The 26,532-nt window shown below is 36.3% G+C and overlaps 1 protein-coding gene across 1 annotated transcript in view; it reads right to left on the bottom strand.

Moving 5' to 3' along the window:
* AXDND1 (axonemal dynein light chain domain containing 1) overlaps positions 1-26,532 on the bottom strand; it is a 78,981-nt gene that overhangs the window by 28,587 nt on the left and 23,862 nt on the right. Inside the window, exons 12-20 of the mRNA XM_027565459.1 lie at positions 20,992-21,112; positions 16,388-16,489; positions 15,375-15,538; positions 13,780-13,855; positions 10,954-11,188; positions 8,820-9,021; positions 8,334-8,427; positions 4,571-4,767; positions 3,467-3,563 (exon numbers count right to left, since the gene is read on the bottom strand). Coding sequence (XP_027421260.1) covers positions 3,467-3,563; positions 4,571-4,767; positions 8,334-8,427; positions 8,820-9,021; positions 10,954-11,188; positions 13,780-13,855; positions 15,375-15,538; positions 16,388-16,489; positions 20,992-21,112 — 1,288 coding nt within the window. The remainder of the gene's footprint in view (positions 1-3,466; positions 3,564-4,570; positions 4,768-8,333; positions 8,428-8,819; positions 9,022-10,953; positions 11,189-13,779; positions 13,856-15,374; positions 15,539-16,387; positions 16,490-20,991; positions 21,113-26,532) is intronic.

Here is a 26,532-nt window from a genome sequence, read left to right as displayed (position 1 = left end):
AAAAATAAAGCTTCATCAATATGATAAAGGACACCTAGGAAAAGCCTACACCTTCCATCCTTCCATTATACTTAAAGACGACAGGATAAATACTTTCCCCCAAACTATAACAAGGATGTCTGTTCTCACCACTTTTACTCAGTCTGGTACTGGAGACTCTAGTTAGTCAAGAAGTCAAGAAGAAGAAATTAAAGGCAGGTAAACTAGAAAGAAATAAATAAAACTGCCCTTATCTGCAGATGATATAATTATGTACATAGAAAATTCTAAGGAATCTAGGGTAAAAAAAAAAAACTTCTTAGCAGGGATAAGTGAGTTCAGTAAGGTCACAAGATATGAAATAAATATATTTTAAAAATCATGATACAATGCTCATTGTAGCACTGTGCTCAATAGCCTAGACATGGAAGCAACCTAAATGCCCATAAACAGAGGAATAAAGATGTGATACATATATATATACACACATATAACAGAACAGTACTCAGTCATAAAAAGAATGAATTACTGACATTTGCAGCAACATGGAAGGACCTAGAGATTATCATACTAAGTGAAGCCAGATAGAGAATGATAAATATCATATCACTCATATGTGCAATCTAATTAAAAAAAAATTTTTTAATCATTCTTAAAAAATGATACAAATGAACTTTTACAAAACAGAAAGTCTTAAAGATATCAAAAACAAGCTTACCAAAGGGGAAAACATGGGGGGAAGGGATAAATCAAGAGCTTGGGATGAACATACCCAAACTATTATATACAAGATAGATAATGAACAAGGACATCCTATAGAGCTCAGGGAACTCTACTCAATATTCTGTGATCACCTATAAGAAAAAAGAATCTAAAAAGGAAGAATAGGGACTTCCTGGTGGTCCAGTGGATAACAATCTGCCTGCTAAAGCAGGGGACATGGGTTTAGTCCCTGATCTGGGAAGATCTCATGTGTCACGGAGCAACTAAGTCCATGGCACCACAACTACTGAATCCCGCATGCCTAGTACCTGAGCTCTGCAGCAAGGGAAGCCACCACAATGAGAAGCCTGTGCACAACAAGGAGTAGCAGCTCTGCTCTCCACGACTAGAGAAGGCTTGTGTGTGCAGCAACATGGACCCGGCACAGCCAAAAATACATAAACAAACACCTAAAAAGAATGAATACATGTATATGCATGACTGAATCACTTTGCTGTACACCTGAAACTAACACAACATTGTAAATCAACTATACTCCAATAAAATCAAAAATTTTAAAAATCAATGATAATTCTGTTACAAAAGAATAATAAGAAATTGAAATTACAGAATAATATAATTTGTAACAGTACCAAAATATAAAATACATAGGAATAAACCTTACAAAGACCTATATACTGAAAACTACAAAACTTTGCTGAAAGAAATAAAGAACTTAAGTAAATGAAGAGATATATAATTTTCACAGGCCCAAAGACTCAATACTGTTAGGATATCAGTTCTCCACAAATTAATCAATAGATAAAATGTAATCATAAGAAAAATCCTAATAGGTTTCTTTGGAAACATTGATAAGCTAATTCTAAGAACTTCACATATGGAAAGCAAAGGACCTAGAATAGCCTGGGCAATCTTGAAAAAGAACAAATTTGGAGGATTTACATTACTAATCTCAGAATATTATAAAACTATAGCAATCAAAACAAAATTGATAATGGTGACAATGTTGACATACAGATAATAGAACATAGTAGAATATCCAGAATAATATCCATATATACGATCAATGTGCTGTGCTTAGTCGCTCAGTCGTGTCTGACTCTCTGGGACCCTATGGACTGTAGCCTGCTGGCTCCTCTGTCCATGGGGATTCTCCGGGCAAGAACACTAGAGTGGGCTGCTGTGCCCTCCAGATTTTTAAAAAGATGAAAAGGCTTCTGAATAGAGAAAGGGTAGTTTTTTTCAACACACGGTGCTAAACAACTGGATATTCAAATGCCAAAAAGTGAACTTCAACCCATATCTGGCACCAGAAAAGAAAAAAACGGGTCATTCAAAATGGGTCACAGATCTGAACCCACAAAGCTTAAAACTATAAATCTTCAGATGTTACTATACAAAATTTTTCTTAGATAACAATACCAAAAGAAGACCCATAAAAGAAAAAAAATGATAGATTGGACTTCATCAGTTAAGAAGTTCCCCTTTTTCAAAGACATTGTTAAGAGAAGAAAAGGAAGTCACAGACTGAGAGAAAATATTTCTAAATCACACATCTGATAAAGGACTTTTATCCAGAATATATAATATACTTTCAAATTCAATGATAACAAAACAAACCAATAATAAAAGGCCAAAGATTTGAGCAGATATTTTGCCTTTTTTCCATGAACAGTTTATTAATTTTATTTCACTTGTAACGACTTAAACATATCAAGTAACCAGTAACCAAATTATAAAACAATTGTATTTTTTTAGCACTTTTCCAGTTTTACTGATATATACTTGATGTATAACACTGCACATGTTTAATATGTACAACATAATGATTTGATATATGTATGTATTGCAAAATGATTACCACAACAAATTCAGTTAACATCTATTACCTCAAATAGTTACATTTTTTTTTCTTGTGATAACTTTTAAGATCTACCCTCTTGGCAGCTTTGTACCTTTCACCAAAGGAGATGCAATGCCAAATAATCCCATGAAAAGATGTTCAACATCACTGATCATGAAGGAAATGCAAATTAAAACTACAATGGCATGCCACGAGCCACTTACTGGAATGTCTAAAATTGAAATCACTGTCTGAATCAAATTTTGGTGAGGGTGTGAAACAACTGGAACATTCATATACTGCTGGCAGGAACGTAGAAGACAGTTTCTCAAAAAGCTACAAACGCAAGCCATATGACCTAACCATTTCTAGATACTTATTTAAGACAAATGAAAGCGGTGCATATGTATGTGCATATCCATTGAAGCTTTACTTGTAATAATAAAAAAATGGAAATAATTCAAACGTTCATCAGCAAAGAATGGTTGATAAATGGTGTATTTCCATTCAATGAGATACTGCTCAGCACTAAAAAGCCATTTTGACAAAAGCAACAGTGCAAATCTAAAAATAATTCTGCTTGGTCAAAGAAGTCAGACAAAGAAATGTATATATTCTGTATGATTCAATTGATATAAATTCTAAAACTTGAAAACTCATCTTTGAGGTTAGAAAGTGGATCAGACGTTGCCTGGGACAGGACAAGGCTGTAAGGAGAGATTATAAAGGGGTACAAGGAAACTTTGAGCTTGTTGGATATGCTCCTTTTTCAATCATAGTGATTATTTTACAAGTGTATGTACATTTTAGAAATTATCAAACTGCACATTTAAGTATGTGCAGTTTGTTGTAAAGCAATTATGCCCAAAAAGTCTACTTAAAACAAACAAAGCAAAAGTAAGGGGAGTATAGAGTTATTACCTTCATCTTCTCCAGTTCATTAAGCTCCTTATCAGGATTTTTTTCTAAGTGACTTGCTTTATTCACAGCCATAGCTACTACCAGCTCTTTGCAACAACTGAAAAAAAAAAAAAAACCACACACACACACACACACATACAGAGCATCACCTTTTTATTGCTGGTTTCTCTTATAAATCCAAATACAGTGGAAGTTTACCATAATAATTAAGCTACTGATTGACCACAGAATAATTTGTTTCTTGCTCAGTTTCTCAGTCCTATCCTCCTCCTCCCCTCCATTCAAGTCATGTTCAACCATTGGCAACACTGAACGGAAATGAAGGCAAAACTGGCTAAATTGTAAAAGCAACTTCCCAAATCTGAAGTAATCATAGTGACAGTATGCTTCCTAGTTAATAAAGTACAGTTTTATAGACATCTTCTTCGTTCGATGGGAATCTTCGAGCTTTTCAGATATAAGGCTTTTCCCCTCTTTTTAAAAAAATTTATTTGTCTGCATTGGGTTTTAGTTCCTGACCACAGGACCTAAGACACAGGTCTTAGATCCTGACCAGGGATCAAACCCAAGCCTCTGGCAATGAGAGCTCAGAGTCTTAGCCACTGGACCACCAGGAAAGCTCCTCACTTTTTGCTTTTTTAAAATATGTTTTGGTTGGTGTTTAGTAAAACATATAAAAGTATACATTCAATTTTGCATGGAATTACATATGCAAATTACACTTACTCCCCCCACAATAGGTGCAAAACTGTAATTTATTTATGCAGCTGGTTTGGTTTGTTGTTGTTTTTTGTTTTACTTCTCACTCCCACATACATATACACTTCCTATCCTGCTTATGCTAACACTGTTTTCAAAGGAATTCTAAAGTAATTAAGAAAACACCAAAATTTCACATTCCAACAGGACAGTGTTGAAGCTAGCTTAAAAACTGACCTAGTACTTCTTTCAGGGTTTTAAAACAATCCCTTATTGCTACTACTAACTGCCCTTCTCTCCTCTGCTTTTTTTTTTCAATTTTTATTGGAGTATAGTTGATTTTTCCTCTGCTTTATGCCATGTTTAATTTTCAACAGAAATAATACAATAACCAGATAGTTTCACCTGCTCAAATAGCTGGAATATTGGGACAACTTTTTTGCCAGGGCCATTGCATCTAGCTCTAACTTGGCAATTCCGAGGTCACGTTTTTCAGCACTATTCTCCAGACTTATGAGAATATCTGGATCAGGAAAGTCAGGTATCATTAAAATCAGCAAATTTACCATCCACTGGATCATGGGTATATGCAATTCATCCATCTGTTAAAAAAAAAAAAAAAAGATTATAATATAAATGACCCACTTAAATCAAACAGCAAAAACCATATAAAGTTTAAAATAGAACTGTTTTGTAACGAATCAATTATCACATCAATCCAATCGATTAAATCCTTAGATCAGAGTCAGGTCTTTGTGAGGAACAGTGTCAGGCCTTACTGAGGACCATAGGCTTTAGTGAGGAGCTGATACAAATTAAATCAGTCAAACCAAACTAATGAATCTAATCTACTCAATCCAACCCTTCAATCAAATCAAGCCCATCAGGGGATTTAGTGAGGACCAGAGTTAGGGGGCACCCCACTCCAGTACTCTTGCCTGGAAAATCCCATGGACGGAGGAGCCTGCTAGGCTGCAGTCCATGGGGTCGCTAAGAGTCGGACACGACTGAGCGACTTCACTTTCACTTTTCACTTTCATGCATTGGAGGAGGAAATGGCAAGCCACTCCAGTGTTCTTGCTTGGAGAATCCCAAAGCCACTCCAGTGTTCTTGCTTGGAGAATCCCAGGGACGGCGGGGCCTGGTGGGCTGCCATCTATGGGGTCGCACAGAGTCGGACATGACTGAAGTGACTTAGCAGCAGCAGCAGTAGCAGCAGAGTTAGGGGAAGGGCAACTCTTCCTGAGAAAGAGTTAAAATGACTACTACCTTTCACAAGTCAAAGATATTTTCCCCACAAAAACCCTGTTGCTTCTCAACTACACTAATTCTTCTTAGAGAATTAATTCTCTAAACTTTTCTTTCATACATCAATGGCCTGAATGATACTGTCATTTTTGCTTACATAAAATATTAATAAGTCCTTAAAGCATGCTTATGAAATAAACAGTCATATTTGTTATCTTCATTTCAAACCCATATTAAAGAGACTAAATGACAGAAACAAGGTCATGCAATACTTCACAGATGAATTTAAAATTAGAATAAATTAAACACAGAAGAATATCTTTTACTTTCACAAAGATACGGAATCATTCTCTTTAATTAGATGGAGAGTGAAAATGATTTTTATAATAAACCAGATTTATTGTGATTCGGATACCAAATTCTTAGGAGAAATTTTAAGATGAAGTGTTTTATAAAAAGGCACGCTTGTTTCAAATTTACTGATCTTTTCAGGGATGACAAGTGGCAAAACAGCCATCTCCTAGCTGATATTAAAAAAAAAAAATCACAATTCAACCCTTCAAAATATAATTGATGTTGGGATTTCCCTGGTCCAGTGGTTGAGACTCTATTCTTTCAAAGCAAGGGGCACAGGTTTGATCCCTGGTTGGGGAACTAAAATTCCCCATGCCTCATGGCACGGCCAAAATTATTTTTAATATATAAAATTGATGTTAACAATGAGTGAAAGAAATTTGGGCTTCCCAGGTGGCACTAGTGGTAAAGAACCTGCCTGCCAGTGTAGGAGATGAGGGTTCAATCCCTAGGTCAGGAAGATCCCCTGCAGGAGGGCATGGCAACCCACTCCAGTATTCTTGCCTGGAGAATCCCATGGACAGAGGAGCCTGGTGGGCTATGATCCACAGCATCACAAAGAATCGGACACAAGTGAAGTGATTTAACTGCACCCACACAAAATAAATTTATGCTATAGAGCAGTCATTTTGAAAATGGACAGTTGGAAGGATTTCCATCTTGGTTTGATTTTGTTGCTGAAAATGATATATGGCTCACTTTTTAAAACTCTCAAATTCATATACTTGAAAATCTGGAAATAAGTTTCTAATTGTTTTAAAATCTTACAAATAAAGTGTTTCAATTGATTGCCAATCTTTTGTTTAAAAAAAGAAATGCTGCATTGTCTCATGTTTATAAAAACAACTGACTGACATTATGGCAGATGGAAAATTTTACTATAATGAATTTCTTCAATTTGGATCGCTTCTTTGCAAGCTATTATTTTAGCAATGACAGTCCTTTAAAAAAAAAGTAACAAAGTAAACTGAACTTAGAAGCAGACCTTCAGATGGCTTTGTCACTAAGCATTAACCTGTGCTTATAAAAAAAATTATGAAGCCTGTTTGATCACATCAGTTTTTTTAAAAATCATTACTAAAAATAATTTAAAAATATTATTCATCTCATCTCTTTTGACTAGTCATATATATTTTACAATGTAGAAAAAAAGTCAATAGAGTAAGTCTCACATGTAAGTTAGAAATGAATTGTTCAATGATTTTTTGCTGATAGAGATACACAGTAAAAAATCTTTGAAGATCGGTTTTACTGCCAAGCAGCATAGATTAGATGAAGTAAAGATATAAAGAAAAAAACAAACAAAAAATATCTGGAAGAAAGTGGATCAGAAAGAAAAATGAATGGTGAATGAAATAAAGATAAAAATTTTCCATTTTTAAATACTTATACCAATTAATATAGATTAATATGGATATATACAATTTCTTGAGAAATATATAATCTTGCAAGTTTTATATTCAGTTTAACTACATTATAATCTTATAGCATCAAAATGGAGATGTATGGAGAAGTATATAAAGGTACTTTCTAAATAATCCTATATTATAAAAACTGAATTCCATAATATTAAAAATTGAGACTATGATTCCCCAGAGATAATCCCCAATAGTAAACTGAGTATCTCATCAAAGAAGGTGTTAATGTAGCAACACCATAAAACATTAGCAATGTTGGAATGTCCTTTCTTACTTCAAAGAAATATTTATTGAGTCTCACTATGTGACAGGCACTCTCCTACCCTTTTTCTTCTTACTTCTGGTTGTGTTCTAAATCAGAAATTTCTCATGGGTCTGGTGATCCCCTGTATCCATATTTCCAGTCTTAACATATTTGCTCCTCAACTCTTGGTGTTTCTATATTTACAACATGCTCACAGGCTGATATAATGCTTCATAAGTAGCATTCCCATATAACACACTGATCTCTGCCTTTCAAATTCCTAATTTAAGCAATATTAAAATTAGCTAAATTCATTTTACCAATTTTGTAACATCAAATATTTGCATATTATACTTACTTATAATAAGAGTCTCCTGTGTAAATTTAGATTATAATTAAGACTAGGAAGTGGGAGTAAATATAATAAACTAAGACATCCATCGGAAATTACTACTTCATGTTGTGATAGTTAAGAAGTCCACAGGTTCAGTTCCTCAGAATGGCAGGGCAAGTCCCTATTCTAATAACTATAAACCAATTGTATCGTAGCATTTTGTCTTTCTTCCTAGAAACACATTTCTGTCAGCCCTTCAGCTAGTCAAGGGCACCAACATAAATCCTTAAAATGATTAACACTATTGAGGGAAAATTTTTTTCAGTATACTGAGTAAAGAGAAAAGATAATAACTAGATCTCAAAAACTTTTGATCATTGCTGAAACTTCATTCCAAATGCAGTAACATACCTCATTTAAAAATCCACTGAAAATCATTTGAGTAATTATGTAAGTTCCCATTTTGCCCTCCCAATCTCCTACTTCAATTAGCCATGACTTGGTTTTTCCCTGGAAGAAAACTCGCAGCCAAGGCAAAAAACAATCTAATAAATTCCTGCAAGTACATACTTGGCGCTGAAGTTCCATGTTACCATTGTTAATCTCACCGCCTATCTTCAAAAGCCACTGTTGAACCATGTTAAATATATGTGTTTGTAGTTCCCTGAAGGGAAAAGCAAGTAAAATAAAGGTAAGTGACTTACTTAAGAGTATAAAAGTAAATATGAGATAAAAGAAAGAATTTCATTTGGCTGGGCCTAGTAAACTTTGGCGTGGATAATTGTTTGAGAACTCAGAGGAAGGTGAATCAAAGCCCTGAGATATTTGGTAGAAAGGCTACTCACTGACAACCTTCCTAACCTCACCTCACATTAGCCAGTCGTGAATAATGTAGACCTTACATTCTCTCACCCTCCAGCCCCCAGTCAGATGGCTTTCTTCCTGGGAGGAACAGGATGTCAAGGTTTCTCATTTGATCCCAAATACCCATTATTGAGGCTAAGTACTGAGAAATGGGGACTCCTTTCTCCCCAGCAGATAGCTATGAAAACTTACAGGCCAGAATCCATATCTATGTACTGCGGAACAGTGCCAATAATGTATAACGATGAATCCAACTGAGACTTCATCTCATTAATTTTTTCATTAAGTCCCTCCCATTCTTCAAGAAGCAGGTCAGGAAACTCCAGGAGGCTTTCCAACTTGAAAGAACAGAATTCAAAAGAACTAATCAAAGTTGGGAGAATTTTAGAGGTACCTGGAAAAGTGAGAAAATCATTAACTTTCGGAAGTAGTTGTAAGTCTACTATTTCAATAATAAATTACGAGATCCTAATGGGTAGGGCGGAAAAGGCAATGGCACCCTACTCCAGTACTTTTGCCTGGAAAATCCCATGGATGGAGGAGCCTGGTAGGCTGCAGTCCATGGGGTCGCTGAGGGTCAGACACGACTGAGTGACTTCACTTTCACTTTTCACTTTCATGCGCTGGAGAAGGAAATGGCAACCCACTCCAGTGTTCTTGCCTGGAGAATCCCAGGGACGGGGGAGCCTGGTGGGCTGCCGTCTATGGGGTCACACAGAGTCGGACACGACTCAAGTGACTTAGCAGCACAATGGGTAGGGGCATGTCTTCTTTTAGTTTCTTATTACTCTACAGCTTGCCTAGCAGAGAATCTTGCAAAGAGTAGCTCCTAAACAAATATTTAGTGAATAAAAACTATCTAATCAGTACTTTTCTAACTGATGGACTATTTTTATTGATGATAGTTTTTACTTTGTCTTATCTTCTTGGTAGACAATAAAATGCATTAAACACAGAAACCATGAACTACAGTTTCTGTTAAAGGCATTAATTTACTGAGTTATCCTGTTAAGAAGACAATGATGAAAAACAGCTTCTTCATGATTACAGGATAGTTAAAACAGAAACAAGAACCGATAATAGTTCTTGAGTCATTTTTTAGCTCTTTGTTCAGGTTTACATATAGTTTTGGTCTGCTGCTGCTGCTGCTAAGTCACTTCAGTCGTGTCCAACTCTGTGAGACCCCAAAGACAGCAGCCCACCAGGCTCTGCCATCCCTGGGATTCTCCAGGCAAGAACACTGGAGTGGGTTGCCATTTCCTTCTCCAATGCATGAAAGTGAAAAGTGAAAAGTGAAAGTGAAGTTGCTCAGTCGTGTCCGACTCTTCGCAACCCAATGGACTGCAGCCTACCAGGCTCCTCATCCATTGTTCAGGTTTACATATAGTTTTGGTCTGCTGCTGCTGCTGCTAAGTCACTTCAGTCGTGTCCAACTTTGTGAGACCCCAAAGAAAGCAGCGCACCAGGCTCTGCCATCCCTGGGATTTTCCAGGCAAGAGTACTGGAGTGGGTTGCCATTGCCTTCTCCGAGTTTTGGTCTGAATAAGAAGCAAGTCTAGATCCTAATCTTTGATTGATTCACTGTGACATCACGGCAGAATACCCTTTCCAAACAAATGGTGGTGGTGGTGGTTTAGTCTCTAAGTCGTGTCTGACTCTTGTAACCCCATGGATTGTAGCCAACCAGGCTCCTCTGTCCCTGGGATTACCTTTGTCTAAACTCATTTGCAAAATAAGAAATGAAAATACTCCCACTTCAAAGATATATAAAGAGAAATAATTTTTTAAAAAACCAACTTTTTCTTGTCCTTGATGAAAATATTTTCACTGCCTTCATCAGTAATCTTTTAGGAGTTTTCAAAATGACTTGTTAATAAATGACTTCATTTATTTTAAACCATTTACTACCTCGTTGCACATGTTTATGAATACACTGAAAGTGAAACTCTTTGCAACCCCATGGACTGTAGCCTACCAGGCTTCTCTGTCCACAGGATTTTTCCAGGCCAGAGTACTGGAGTTGGTTGCCATTTCCTTCTCCAGGGAATCTTCCCAATCCAGGGAGCAAACCTGGTCTCCTGCATTGCAGGTAGATGCTTTACCATCTGAGCCACATTAAACTCATCAAATGATATATTTAAATAGATGCATTGTAATGAATTATGTCTCAATAAAGTGATACTTAGTGCTTTATTTTGCTTGATTTTTAAAACTAAATGTATTATTTTGATTTTCAATATTAATTGTATTGAAACTAATAATTAGTATTAAAATGCTTTATACTTTCAAGCCATCTAATTATCATTACCATTGGTTTTTTCCTTACCATTATCCCCATTTATTCTTATTTCAAATTCTTTGTAGAGTCTTGCTATATTTTTCAAAATTTCCTCCATGAGCTTCTGCTCTGGTGGTATATTTCCCTCCATACTTTTATGGCGACCAAATATCCCAAGCCCAATATCTGTCCAATTTTCCTGTAACCGTTTAATAATCTTGAGAGAATCGTATTTTGACACTAGAAGATCCCCAGAAAATTTGTCTCTGTCTTCAGTCAACATCTGGAGAGCGAAAGGGGGATGAGGAAATTAGTACATTATTCACTAATGATTTCATCAAAGTCTACTCAGGTGACTCCCAAATATTCTGGAGTTATATATCTTATTTGTCATATCATTTCCTCATATGACATACATTCTATTATCAAAATTAAAATGAATTTAATTTTGATACTCTATAAGATAACCCATAGTTTACCAGGATGAAATAATTATATTCAATCCTATGTAGGTAAAAATATTAGTGAGAGGCAATTAAGCCTCAGAGAGCTGAGCATGTTTAATCACTATTTGCTTTGATAAGGATGTAATATTTCTGTTTATATGATCCCCACTATACTGGGAAAGTTCCTAGAATGTATAAGTTTTCGTTTGTTTAACCCGAAGTACAAGTGATATACCTGAAATATCAATAAGTATTTGTCAAAAAAATAAGTTACAATTTATATATAAAGTTTGCCATTATTCCAAGACTCAGACAGTGTAAACAAATCACCCACACTTATTAGCAACCAGTATTGGAAAGCATTGTAGCAGAGCAATTAAGAGACAGACTCGGCCATTTATCATTTATAGGTAACTAAGGCAAGTTACTTAACATTTCTAATCTTCAATTTCCACATCTGGAAGATGGGGGATTACAGAACCTGCCTCCGGTGGATACAATGAAGAAAAAGTATAATAACATATGGAAAGCACCTTCAGCCTGACAAGTTAATGAATGAAAATTACTACTATTTCTACTAAAAAAAAGAAGCATGATTTTTTCAGTTTTATCTATGCAATGTCAAACAGATGAACATTTAAAAAATGTAAGTCGCTGGTCTAATTATTTGTACCAACTTGCTGACCTCTCACTTATGAAGTAGCAGGCGAAAGTCAAATTTCCCAGGAATATCTAGGTTCCTTCTGTTAGGGGAAACAAACTGACTAAAACTGCCCACCCTGGCCAGGCACCATAGTAACCATCTGCATGAGTTGCTTTACAACAGGAGGTCCTGGTAAGGAACATGGAACTAATAAGCCATCACCAACAGGAAGAGTTCAGGAAAGGTCAAAAGGAGACACCACATGTCTGACCACCTCCCAGAATCCTTTTCTCTTGCATCCATCTTGGCTGAACAAGGAGTGCACCTCCAGGAAGGACTCTGAGTCAGAATGATTGGCTAAAGAGAATCCAGAAATTAACCCCAACATCATAAAACTGGAGACTGCGAGCCAAGTGGCAGAGCTGTTCTCCTGGGTTCCCTTACCCTACTGCTCTCCACCCGGGTGCCCTTTCCCAATAAAATCTCTTGTTTTGTCAGCAAAAAAAAAAAAAAAAAAAATAAGTCGCTAAACTAACTATACTGTATGTATGACAACAAACATTTTCAATTCTGCTCAAATCATTCCAAAAGAAAAGAAAATGGTTTCTTGGGATTGGATGAGATTTCATTAGGTCATGAGTTTGATGTTAACATTTGGAGGAATTCTTTGGCTACCTGATGCGAAGAGCTGACTCATTTGAAAAGACCCTGATGCTGGGAAAGATTGAGGGCAGGAGGAGAAGGGGACGACAGAGGATGAGATGGATGAATGGCATCACCGACTCAATGGACACGGGTTTGGGTAGACTTCGGGAGTTGGTGATGGACAGGGAGGCCTGGCATGCTGTGATTCATGGGGTGGCAAAGGGTCGGACACAACTGAGTGACTGAACTAAACTGAATATTATATTTTCCTTACCAGACTACTGTAACAGGATAGCAATTTGACTAGCAAAATGAAACCTATTTTCAAAGTTTGAAAATGTTACTTTAAAAAGACATTATTAATAAACAAAGTGTGTTCTATATATACAATGGAATATTATTCAACCTTAAGAAAGCAGCAAATTCTGATAAATGCTGCAATGTGGATAAACCTTGTGGGTAGTATGCTGAAGAGAATAAGTCAGTCACAAAAGGATTAATTCTACATGATTTCATTTATATGAGGTGCCTAGAGTAGTCAATTTATAAAGACAAAGTAGAATGGTGGTTGCCAGGGGCTGGAGGGAGGAGGAAATGGGAAGTTACTGTTTAACAGGAACAATTTCAGTTCAGGAAGATGAAAACGTTCTGGACATGGATGGCGGTCATGGTTGCACAGCAAAGGGAATGTACTTAAGGCTACTGACCTGTACATAAAAATGATGTAAATGGTAAGTTTATGTTATGTATATTTTACCACAATTTGTAAAAAGATGTTATTAATTTTGAAAGTCCAACGTGTCCTTAAGACAAAAGCCAGGCACATGAGAGGCACGGATGTTGTTTATGTCTGACAATTAGATGAGAGAATCAGAACTACCTTAATTGCCACCCAAGTATCTTTTCCTAATCTTTTTACTGACAACCTAATTTTATTTGACCCAAAAATCTAAAAAACAGAACTGAGAACAGAATATTTAAGAGTACTTTTAAAGCCTCTGGAGTTTTAATGTTTTCCTTGTCATTCATAAAACCTAGTACGGCATTTTTAAAGGATGAGATATGATTCAGTTGTAGGTAAGGAGTGACAAGTTTGCAAACAGCATTTTGATTACCAAGTTGTTTACTAGAAAGTCTTACCGTTAGCCACTGCTTGAAGTCTGGAACGATTGATTCAAGTGTCTTTTGTTTATGGGGGGATAAAATGTCTTTTTCACTGAAAGAAGGAAAAAGAGCAAGAGTGTGGTCTCAGGACAAGATATAAACAAAGAAAATCATGAATCCACACATAATATAACAATTAATAATATACTTCTCCCTAATGATTTTCCCAAATGCCTTCCAGGTTCAGCCTCTCCCTCACGGGCATTCATTTTTAAATTGACAAATACAATATAAATTCAGATCATAATCAGACCTGAGGAAGCAAGTTACAGGGTCAGAAGCCATGACAGTATTAGAAGGGTAGCCTCTGGGTCCTCAACGTCCAAAATTAGGTCATCATAGGAATAATTCCTGCTGAACACAGCGGCCAAAGCAATATATACAGAGAAAGGAAGCCTAAAGAATAATTAAGACTCAACATTTAGGCTAGGAGCCCCAACTTCTGGTTAAAAAATAAAAAAGGGTTTCCTTTAGTATCTTTTGAAGCCCCACAAGAAGAAAGCTATCAAAGTTGTTCCTGAGAAGAAAGGAGAAGAAAGCCATTGCCACCGGTCTCCTCTCCCAGCTGAGAGTCAACAAGCAGGAGGAGTTGCGCAATGGCAGCAGCAACCAGCTTGGATATATACCAGCTTCGGCTGCCACTTCCCAATCTACTAACTGGAACACCTCTTGCTGCTGCTGCTGCTAAGTCACTTCAGTCGTGTCGACTCTGTGCAACCCCATAGACGGCAGCCCACCAGGCTCCCCCGTCCCTGGGATTCTCCAGGCAAGAACACTGGAGTGGGTTGCCATTTCCTTCTCCAATGCATGAAAGTGAAAAGTGAAAGTGAAGTCGCTCAGTCGTGTCTGACTCTTAGCGACCCCATGGACTGCAGCCCACCAGGCTCCTCTGTCCAAGGGATTTTCCAGGCAAGAGTACTTAGAGGATATGAAAAACTGAAACTACTCTTCTCAGTTTGACATGGAAATAGTACCTAAATGTGTTTCCTCAACAGACAAAGCATCTTAAAGTTAAAAAAAAAAAAAACCAAAACTTTACAAAACATCGAGTGCAGCCTGCATTTAAAGTATAGATTCCCACTAACCTTGGCTATGATTTAGTCAACCAGCCTCCACTTCACTACTTTATAGGCAGCTTCTTCCATTGAAAAATTTCTGTTACAAAGTATGATATCCAATCAAAACCAACCTCCTAGTAACTGCCAGTCATTGATTCCACTTCTCTGCACATGCACTATGCTGCAGAATTTGCAGATGGATCCGCATATGAAGTGTGCCAACAGACATTATGTTGACTTCATTTTAAAAAGAGAGTAAAGAAAAGAAAGAGTTGGATTTCAATGGAAGCAACAGCAGTTTGGTACAGGGATCAGTATGATCAATATGATGTAAGACCATTCAGGCTCCTAGAAGAATTGTGCCCTTGTAAGGCCAGCTGGTTACCCCACTAAAATCAATGTCAGAGTAATTACAGGGTAAAAGAGAAATGAGATATATAGAGAGAAAGATCTGGACTGAGTTATCAAACATGATGTCATATAATCAGAAAAACAAGATTCTTGAAGACCCACGAATTATTTCTGAAGAACTGCTGCCATTTGACAAGGCCGTCCTTCACGCTTTGCAATCTCTCCCTTGTAGCCTCTTCATTTCGCTCCACTTCCTGTTGAAATTTATTCACTAAAATTTTCCATTTCTGTGTCAACTTCTGCAATAGTGCAAGGTCTGATGTGTCCTAGATAAAATGCATGGAATTGAACCACTTACTCGTTTATCCATGTAACAAATACTTACTAGCATGCACCAGGCCATTATTAATACTGTTAATACTAGAGACATTCATAGAAAATGGATCCAAAAATTGAACAGATATTCCTCTTTCAAAATATCAGTGATGCTATTATATAGTCCCTTTGGTGGTGAATTTTTCCACAGTAAAAAAAAAAAAAAATTAGAATCAAGATTTTTTTCCTTTGCAATATGAGCCCAGTTTCCTCACAGGACTTGGCAGGCTGGGCAGTACATTCGAAAAAACAGGAATTTCAAAGTTAAACAGAACGAAATGTAAATCCTAGTCATTTATTGGCTTGGGGGATATTATTTAATTTCAGATTAATTTTTCTTTTTCAAAAAATAAAGACCCTAATATATATCTCACAGGATTGTTGTAAGAATTAAACTAATTGACTAGTGTAAATGATTTGACTCTAGAAACATACTAAATGTCACTTCCTTTCTTTGCAACCTAATGTGCTCCCTGAATTTGCCCATCAGATTGCATAGAATACATCAATAATCCGATTATTTCAATGAACATAGTTAAATTTTTGTTTAAGCACTATAACTCTGTAAGTAACATCTACAGTGTTAACTTAGATAAATTACTGAAGTTGCTTGAATCAGAAGACAAATAAAAAGAAGAGCCTTTATTCACTTTTCCTTAGGTTTTTCATTCTGCCCCCAATAAAGCACAAATATAAACTATATTTAAAATTTAATCTATAAACTAACAAAGGCTTCTTGCAGTTTCAACCCTCAATAGGTGAAGTCTCTTTTTCCATGACTCAAGTGAATCGAGCTTTACCTTAGATGATAGCAGTACGATGAAATGCTTAGTATAATTATTCCAGCTTTTTTCATTGAGGTAAAGTCTTTTAGCCAACAGGACTTTATTTCTTTCAATTACCTATTTTTAGAAAGTACTAAAATTAGGAACCTAAAACATTAACAAACCATTGTAATTTATTAAACCCAAACCAATTTCACATTATCAATTTTTCATTGAATCATTAATTCGATTACAACTTCTTTTTTAAATCATGAACTAATTTGAATCACAAATCCATGTTTTCTTACACTACTGAACTGGAACCAAATTGAACATGGTATACAGCAGAGGCTCTCAAACAATTTTATCTCAAAACTCCTTTACACTTTTAAAAATTACTGAGAACACCAAAGAGCTTTTATTTACATGGATTATATAAACTGCTGTTTATTGCTTTGGAAATTAACTGAAATTATTTAAAATATACATTTGTTAATTCACATAAACATTAATAAACCCACTATATTTTTAAGTTTTTTCTGAAAAATAACTATGTTTTCTAAAACAAAAACTTGAAAAGAACATACAGTTTCACATTTTACAAATCTCTTAACGTTTCCTTAATATAATAGGGCTGTATTTTCATTTGTTTTTGAATTCAATCTGTTGTAATATCCCATACCATGTAGCTTCAAGAAAAATCCACTGTACATTCACACGAGAATGAGAGTGAAAAAGGCAAATATCAACAGTGTTACAATGAAACTCCTTTTGACCGCACAACGGGGTCTGTGGACCACACTTTGAGAACCACTGATATACTAAATCAATTATAAAGTCATTCAATGAATAACTGACTATTCAAGATACTGTGTATATAACGGTGAACAAAAGAGACATAGTCCTTATTTTCAGGGAGTTGACATTATAGCTGTTATTTCCTATTGTTCTTGTTGTTCAGTCACTTAAGTTGTGTTCGACTCTGCAACCCCATGAACTGCAGCACACCAGGCTTCCCTGTCCATCACTATCTTTCTGAGTTTGCTCAAACTCATGTCCATTGAGTCAGTGATGCCATCCAACCATCTCATCCTCTGTCACCCCCTGCTCTCCTTTTGCCCTCAGTTTTTCCCAGCATCAGGGTCTTTTCAAATGAGTCAGTTTTTCACATCAGGTGGCCAAAGTACTGGAGCTTCATTTTCAGCATCAGTCCTTCAATGAACATTCAGGGTTGATTTCCTTTAGGATGGACTGGTTGGATCTCCTTGCAGTCCAAGGGACTTTTAAGAGTCTTCTCCAGCACCACAGTTCGAAAGCATCAATTCTTCGGCCCTCAACCTTCTTTATGGTCCAACTCTCACATTCATACACGACTACTGGAAAAACCATTGCTTTGACTAGATGGACCTTTGTTGGCAAAGTGATGTCTCTGCTTTTTAATACACTGTCTAGGTTTGTCATACCTATTCTTCCAAGGAGCAAGCGTGATGATCTAATACAAAACCCTACTAGTTCAAGGTATTCTTCTATAGGAATCTCTTATCCATGGTCAGTTAGTTCTCTACTGTTTAAATACTTCTAGATGAGGTAACTCCCTTGTTTTTTTTCTCCCACTGAACATACTAGTTCCCAGATTTGTTTCTTTTTTCTTTTAAATTAACATATAATTGAGACCCTGATGCTGGGAAAGATTGAAGGCCGGAGAAGGGGACGACAGAGGATGAAATGGTTGGATGGCATCACCTACTCAATGGACACGAGTGTGAGTAAACTCTGGGAGTTGGTGATGGACAGGGAGGCCTGGAGTGCTGCAGTCCATGGGGTCGCAAAGAGTCGGACACAACTGAGCAACTGAACTGAACTGATGTATAATATTACATGTTTCAGTGTACAACATAGTGACTGACAATTTTTAAAGGTTATATTCCATTTGTAGTTATTCTAAAATATTGACAATATTCTTTGTGCTATATGATATATTCTTGTGGTTCCAACCAGTCCATTCTAAAGGAGATCGGTCCTGAGTGTTCTTTGGAAAGAACGATGCTAAAGCTGAAACTCCAGTACTCTGGCCACCTCACTCAAAGAGTTGACTCATGGGGCAGGAGGAGAAGGGGTCGACAAAGGATGAGATGGCTGGGTGGCATCATCGACTTGATGGACGTGAGTCTGAGTGAACTCCTGGAGTTGGTGATGGACAGGGAGGCCTGGCGTGCTGCGATTCATGGGGTCGCAAAGAGTCGGACACGACTGAGCGACTGAACTGAACTGAACTGTGGCTTATTTTTCTATACATATTAGTTCATACTTCAATTCCCTGCCCCTACCTTGCCCCTCCCCCTTTCGCTCTCCTCACTGGTAACCACTAGTTCATTTCTATCTGTGAGTCTGTTTCTTTTACAGGTTTGTTTCTTATATCATATACCTACTGTCAGAATTGTTTCTCTGGACATATCAATGTCTCTTTTAAAGTTCTGCATCAGAATAGAACTTTCATGTCAGAGATGAGATCTGACTATTCCAGAGGAAAGTGGGAAAACATTTTGAATGTGTTTAGCATCATAATTTTCTGTTAATATTGTAATTTCCAGATGTGACATTAGGCAATCAACCAGGAAACACTGAATACTGTATTGTGGGACATTGCTATAATATTTTCCTAAAGCATCTTGTCATCGTCTACAGGCTGCCATATTTCAATTCAGTTGTCATCTTGGGTACCAAAGTATTAAATAATAGAACCAAAGTGACTTATCCAGTGATCGTAATACAGTTACATCATTTTAAAAAAAGAGCCACTTTCGCTAGTTTATTAATATCTAATTAAAGTTGAAAGTTTTAACACATTCACAAACAACAGAAATAGAATACCTGCTCATACTCATAGGTTCTGGTGAAAAAGAGCCCTTAATTGGGCAATAGGCAGGTACCCAGTAGAGAAGAAACAAGAGAAAAAAATACAACTTTTCCTTTTCAAGGTTTATAATAGAATAGTTGCATTATTCATCAATTAAATATATATCTTCATTTCTAAAGATTTTGTCTACATGAAAACAACCTAAATGTCCAATGATAGATGAATGGATAAAGAAGATGTGGTACACACACACACACACACACATACACACATACACACACACACATGCACACAAACACACACACATACACACACACACAAACACACATACACACACACATGCACACAACCACACACATACACATGCACACAAACACACACACACATACACACAAACACACACATACACAAATACACACACAAACACATATACACACTGGGATATTACTCAGCCATTAAAAAGAAGGAAATGCCATTTGCAGCAACATGAATGGACCTAGAAATTGTCATACCAAGTGAAGCAAGTCAAACAAAGACAAGTATCACATGAGGTTCATATGTGGAATCTAAAAAAAAAAAAAGTGTACAAAAGAACCAATCTACAAATAGAAATAGAGTCACAGATGTAGAAAACAAATATGGTTACCAAGGAGGAAAGAGGGGATGGAAGGGATAAATTGAGACATTGAGACTGATATATACACACTAATACATATAAGACAGATAACTTGCAATGACCCATATTGGAATAGGATTTTTAAAAAAGTGGATATAGGTATACATATAACTTATTCACTTTGCTGTACAGCAGAACTAACACAACATTACAAATTAACTATATTCCAATACAAATTAATTTTTTAAAAATAAAAATTAACAAAAATTTTTATGAAGATGTGGTATGTATACATATATATATATATATATACACACACACATAATGAAATATTACTTAGTCATTAAAAAGAATGAAATAATGCCATTTGCAGCAACACGGATGGACCTAGAGATTATCAAGGGCTTCCCTGGTAGCTCAGCTGGTAAAGAATCCGCCTGCCATGCAGGAGACCCCAGTTTGATTCCTGGGTTGGGAAGATCCGCTGGCAAAGAGATAGGCTACACACTCCAGTATTCTTGGGTTTCCCTGGTGGCTCAGCTGGTAAAGAATCAGTCTGCAATGCAGGAGACCCGGGTTCAATCCCTGGGTTGGGAAGATTCCCTGGAGAAGGGAATAGCTACCCACTCCAGTATTCTGGCCTGGAGAATTACAACTGAGTGACTTTCCCTTTCCCTTTCAGAGATTATAGTACTAAGTGAAGTCAGAAGCAAAGACAAGTAACATGATATCACTTACATGTGGAATTAAAATAAACACAAATAAACATATCTACAAAACAAAAATAGACTCAGAGATATAGAGAAAAGATATGTGGTTGCCAAGGGAGAAAGAGAGTCAGGCTGGGAAGGATTGGGAGTTTGGAATTAGCAAATGCAAACTATTATATATAGGACAGATAAACAATAATGTCCTATACTGTATAGCATAGGCAGCTCTATTCAATATCCTGTGATAAACCATAATGGACAAGAAGATGAAAAAAGAATGTCTATATAGGTATAACTGAGTCACTTTGCTGTATGGCAGAAATTAAATACAACATTGTAAATCAAGTATACTTCAATAAAAATTTTAAAATAAAACAAAATTTTTGTCTAGATTATTGAAAATTATAAAATGAAACTTTATCTAGCCAAAAAGGAAGTTGATTTCAGATGAAACAACCTTTACAGATAATTCATACGTAGCTGAGCTCCAGATATCTCTTTCCGCCATTAACTGTTTAATATCACTCTCCATCCTTTCTCTTTGTAATGTATATAAGTCATGATATTCTTCTACAATTCTAAAAGAAAAATTAAAAAACAGATATATAAATACATATCTCAAAAAAATAACTTTGTTCTAAAGCAGGCAATCTGTTCCTTTAAAACTCATCATAAGGTAATTATGGCATAACTGCTGGATATGTTAGTAACATTGATATACAGGGAAATAGAAGAAAAAATATTCACATTTTATGTATAAATCTTACAGAGGTCTTAAGGAAAAAGATTAATATATTGTTCCCTGCTCTAAACACTTTTCATCGTATTCTTCTTTATTCTCTAGAATTTTCACACCATGGTATTCCAGTGGTATAATAACAAGATATTTAATAAAAAATTCTAAATAAATGTAGTAGTAATATAACTGTTTTTAGCTTTTTAGAATTCTTTACTAAGAAGATACAAAGGCACAAAGCCCAATAATTGTGAGCTATATTTTTAAATTATATATAATTAGCATAAGATTTAAAGAAATTCTATACCAATCAAAAGCTTAAGTTTAATTAAGTACCTTTATCTTAAATCTTTTTTCTTCATGTTTACCAAAATATATCTTTTCCTTCTAACTGAATTAAAAGCCCTTCCAAGATTAAATACAAACACAGAAGTTATAAAGTGATTGGCAGCTTTTCACAAACCTTTTGAAACACTTCCTCCTAAAGAATATTAGTTATTCCCTGGTGGCTCAGTGGTGAAGAATCTGCCTGCCAATGTAGGAGACGCAGATTCTATCCCTAGGTGGGGAAGATCCCCTGGAGAAGAAAATGGCAACGCACTCCAGTATTCTTGCCTGGAAAATTCCATGGACAGAGAAGCCTGGTGGGATACAGCTCATGTGGCTTCAAAAGAGTTGCACGTGACTTAGCAACTAAACAACAACAAGGACACTAACTTTTCCGAAAGAATAAAAAGCTAGTGACATAAAATTCTTCTGATTTCATTGAAAGCCATTAGCCACTAATATCAGCTCCTAAAGCCTCCTTCTATTCGGAGGCTTCGACTTGTTCAAACTGCAAAAAAATTAATCACCGTAGATGTCACATACATGCAGATGAATATACACGTAAAAATTCAACAAGCTATAAGCTTAACAGCTACACACTAAAATTAATGCACTAGCTATGCACTAAAATTAATGACCCTTGTTTATAACAGCCAAAGAAAAAATGCAGAAATAACTTTAATGTCCAAAAACAATGGACTGGCCAAATAAAATACAGAATGTAGCTCTCTGATGAAAATACTCTGTTGCTAATTAAAGATCATGTTCTTAATACTGTATTAATACTTAATACTTAATTAGCATTAATTAATATTTTATATAATATATAATATAGTAACATAAGACTTAATAATTAATACTTAATAAAGTATTAATACTTAATACTGTAGGAAAAATGTTTGTGTAAAACATAAAACAAGAAAACCCAAATTATAATGGTCTATATTCAGCTTTATGATTTAAAAAAAATACATAGAAAAAAGAAAAACATAATGAAATAGTAATAGTAGTTAACTCTAAAAGAATTGTGAATGTTCTTTATTTTCTTATTTATGTGTGTCTGTATTTTCCAAATTTTCAACAAAATAATCATTATAAAAATATTACCTGTAATTTCTAATCACATGCAAAACATGAACCATCCTACTTCAGAACCATCAATGTTTAAAGAAAGTGAGACCTTTTTCCTCTCTTTTCTTCCCCTTCTCTTTGATTTTAGAAGATGTTTTGTTCTTATGATGGACATTAGCACAAAAGAAGGTCTAGTTTATTTTTTTAATTCATTCAACAAATATCTGTTTAGTGCCTGCTATATCCCAAGTAATATTCAAAACTAAACAAAAACTAAAAATAAATTTTGCCCTTATAAAGTTTATTTAGAAGAGCTAATAAATAAATTAAAGTAAAACATACTATATTAAGTAGTGATACTGCTGTGGATAAAAATAAGTCAGATAAAGGGGATTAAGAATATGAAGTGTATTACAATTTTAAATAGAGGGATCAGGAAAGACCGTATTGACAATACATTTGAGCAAAGGTTCAAAAGAAGGAGGGAAGAAACCATACAGCTGCCTGGGGGAGAAGGACTCCAGGACCTAAAGCAGGCCACCGTAGTGTGTTTAAAGAACAGCACAAAGACAAGCAGATTTAGAACAAAGTAGAAGTCAGAGAAATTCTGGTAGGAGGAGTCCTGTGATTTTTTTAAAATGGTCTTTTACTGTAAGATAGGGAGGTACTGAAGAATTTTGAACAGAGAAATGACATCATTTGAGTCAAGTGTTAAGAGATCACACTGGCTGATGTGTGGAGAACAGACTCACAGAGTGTAAAGCCAGAAGTAAAAAGGCCATTTAGAAGTTTATTGTAATACCCCAGGCAAGACATGAAGATGGTAGTACTTAAAGTAGTGACGATTCTGTATATATAATGAAAGGAGAGCTGACAGAATTTGCTAATGGAGACATGTGAGAGAAAAAAGGGATCAAGGATAATGCCAGGACTTCTTGCTGGAGCAACTAGGAGGAGGGAGTTACCATTAACTGAAAGGGGAGGAGAATGTGGGAAGAGCAGATTTGAGGGGGAAGAACAGGACTTCAGTTTGGAAATGTTAAGTATCTAAGCAAAAACGTTAAGTCTGTTGAATACATGTCTGGGATTCAAAGAAAAGACTGAAGCTAGAGATAAAAATTGGTGTACATGGGTGAAGCTGGAGATAGAAATTTGTGAATTGAGAGTATATAGATGATGGCATTTAAAGCCAGGAAACTGAATAGATTCTCCTAGGAAATGAGTATAGAAAGAAGAAAGATCCAAGAATGAGCACGCCAACACTTAGAAATTGGTGAGATGTAGGCAGAGAAAACAAACTTATGGTTAACCAAAGGGAAAAGGGAATGGAGTAAGGATAAACTGGGACTTTGGGATTAGCAGATACAAACTCCTATATATAAAACAGATAAACAAGATCCTACTGTATTAAACGGGAACTATGTTCAATATCCTATAATAAACCATAATGGAAAGGAATATGAAAAAGTATATTTATATATATATTCTATCTCCAGCTTATACATATATATATATATATATATATATATATATATATATATGTACACACACACACACACACACACACACACACAAAGCTAGTGGAGGCAAGAGAATCCCAGTTGAGCTATTTCAAATCCTGAAAGATGATGTTGTCAAAGTGCTGCACTCAATATGTCAGCAAATTTGGAAAACTCAGCAGTGGCCACAGGACTGCAAAAGGTCAGTTTCCATTCCAATCCCAAAGAAAGGCAATGCCAAAGAATGCTCAAACTACCACACAATTGCACTTATCTCACACGCTAGTAAAGTAATGCTCAAAATTCTCCAAGCCAGGCTTTAGCACTACATGAACCATGAACTTCCAGATGTTAAAGCTGGTTTTAGAAAAGGTAGAGGAACCAGAGATCAAATTGCCAATATCCGATGGATCATGGAAAAAGCAAGAGAGTTCCAAAAAAACACATCTATTTCTGCTTTACTGACTATGCCAAAGCCTTTGACTGTGTGGATCACAATAAACTGTGGACAATTCTTCAAGAGATGGGAATACCAGAACACCTGACCTGCCTCTTGAGAAACCTGTATGCAGGTCAGGAAGCAACAGTTAGAACTGGACATGGAACAACAGACTGGTTCCAAATAGGAAAAGGAGTACGTCAAGGTTGTATATTGTCACCCTGCTTATTTAACTTGTATGCAGAGTACATCATGAGAAACACTGGGCTGGAGGAAGCACAAGCTGGAATCAAGATTGCCAGGAGAAATATCAGTAACCTCAGATATGCAGATGACACCACTCTTATGGCAGAAAGTGAAGAAGAACTAAAGAGCCTCTTGATGAAAGTGAAAAAGGAGAGGGAAAAAGTTGGCCTAAAGCTCAACATTCAGAAAACTAAGATCGTGGCATCTGGTCCCATCACTTCATGGGAAATAGATGGGGAAACAGTGAAAACAGCGTCAGACTTTATTTTTCTGGGCTCCAAAATCACTGCAGATGGTGACTGCAGCCATGAAATTAAAAGACGCTTACTCTTTGGAAGGAAAGTAATGACCAACCTAGACAGCATATTAAAAAGCAGAGACATTACTTTGCCAGCAAATGTCCGTCTAGTCAAGGCTATGGTTTTTCCAGTAGTCATGTATGGATGTGAGAGTTGGACTATAAAGAAAGCTGACTGCCAAAGAATTGATGCTTTTGAACTGTGGTGTTGGAGAAGACTCTTGAGAGTCCCTTGGACTGCAAGGAGATCCAACCAGTCCATCCTAAAGGAGATCATTCCTGGGTGTTCATTGCAAAGACTGATGTTGAAGCTGAAACTCCAATACTTTGCCCACCTGATGTGAAGAACTGACTCATTTGAAAAGACCCTGATGCTGAGAAAGATTAAGGGCAGGAGGAGAAGGGGACGACAGAGGATGAGATTGTTGGATGGCATCACCGACTCAATAGACATGAGTCTGGGTGGACTCCAGGAGCTGGTGATGGACAGGGAGGCCTGGCATGCTGCAGTTCATGAGGTCGCAAAGAGTCAGACACGACTGAGTGACTGAACTGAACTGAACTGATACACACACACACACACACACACACAACTGAATCACTTTGCTCTGCAACAGAAACTAACACAACACTGTAAATCAACTATACTTCAATTAAATAAATAAATAAATAGACATTGGCGAGATGAAAGGAACCTGTAAGGGATATCAATAAGAAGGAGCCAAGAGTAAAGGAGTAAACTAGGACAGCATAATATACTAAAAGACATTGTTTTAAGTAAAAGCAACTGGTCAGTTATGACAAATGCTGCTGGTAAGTCAAGCTAAATGAGAATCGAGAATGGGCCTTTGGATATAATAATACAGAAGTCAATGGTGACTCTGACAAGTGCAATTTGGTGGAATGGTGTGGTCGAAAGCCTGACTGGAGTGGGTTCAAGTGATAATGGGAGGACAGAAAGTGGAGAAAAGGAGTATGACAACCTTTTGAGGAAGTCTGTTGTAAGCGGAACAGAGAAATGAAGCCACAGCTGGAAGGGGATTTGTCATGCTCAGAGACTTGGAAGTGTTTATGTATGGCTTTTGGGTCTAGGGAAGGGTAGTTTTCTTTTGTTATTATTGTTTTTAAGATGAGAGCAATTACGGCATATTTATATACTGATGTGACTGATAAAGTAGAGGGAAATATTAATATACAGGAGAAAGAGGGAACATTTGCTGAAAATATCAAGAGTACTTAAGAGCGGATGTAATAGGACACAAGTGGAGAGACTGACCTTAGAAAGGAGACAGTTTATCCATAGTGAGAAGGAAAGCATGAATGTATGAACACAGATGTAGTGGGGTGGGGAGATGTAGAGAGAACTGAGCTCTGTCTTCAAT

Source organism: Bos indicus x Bos taurus, chromosome 16 (genome assembly GCF_003369695.1).
Source record: "Bos indicus x Bos taurus breed Angus x Brahman F1 hybrid chromosome 16, Bos_hybrid_MaternalHap_v2.0, whole genome shotgun sequence".
NCBI classification, from domain to species: domain Eukaryota; kingdom Metazoa; phylum Chordata; class Mammalia; order Artiodactyla; family Bovidae; genus Bos; species Bos indicus x Bos taurus.
The sequence above is the reverse complement of the archived record's forward strand: the minus strand, read 5'-3'. Positions and strand labels throughout refer to the sequence as shown.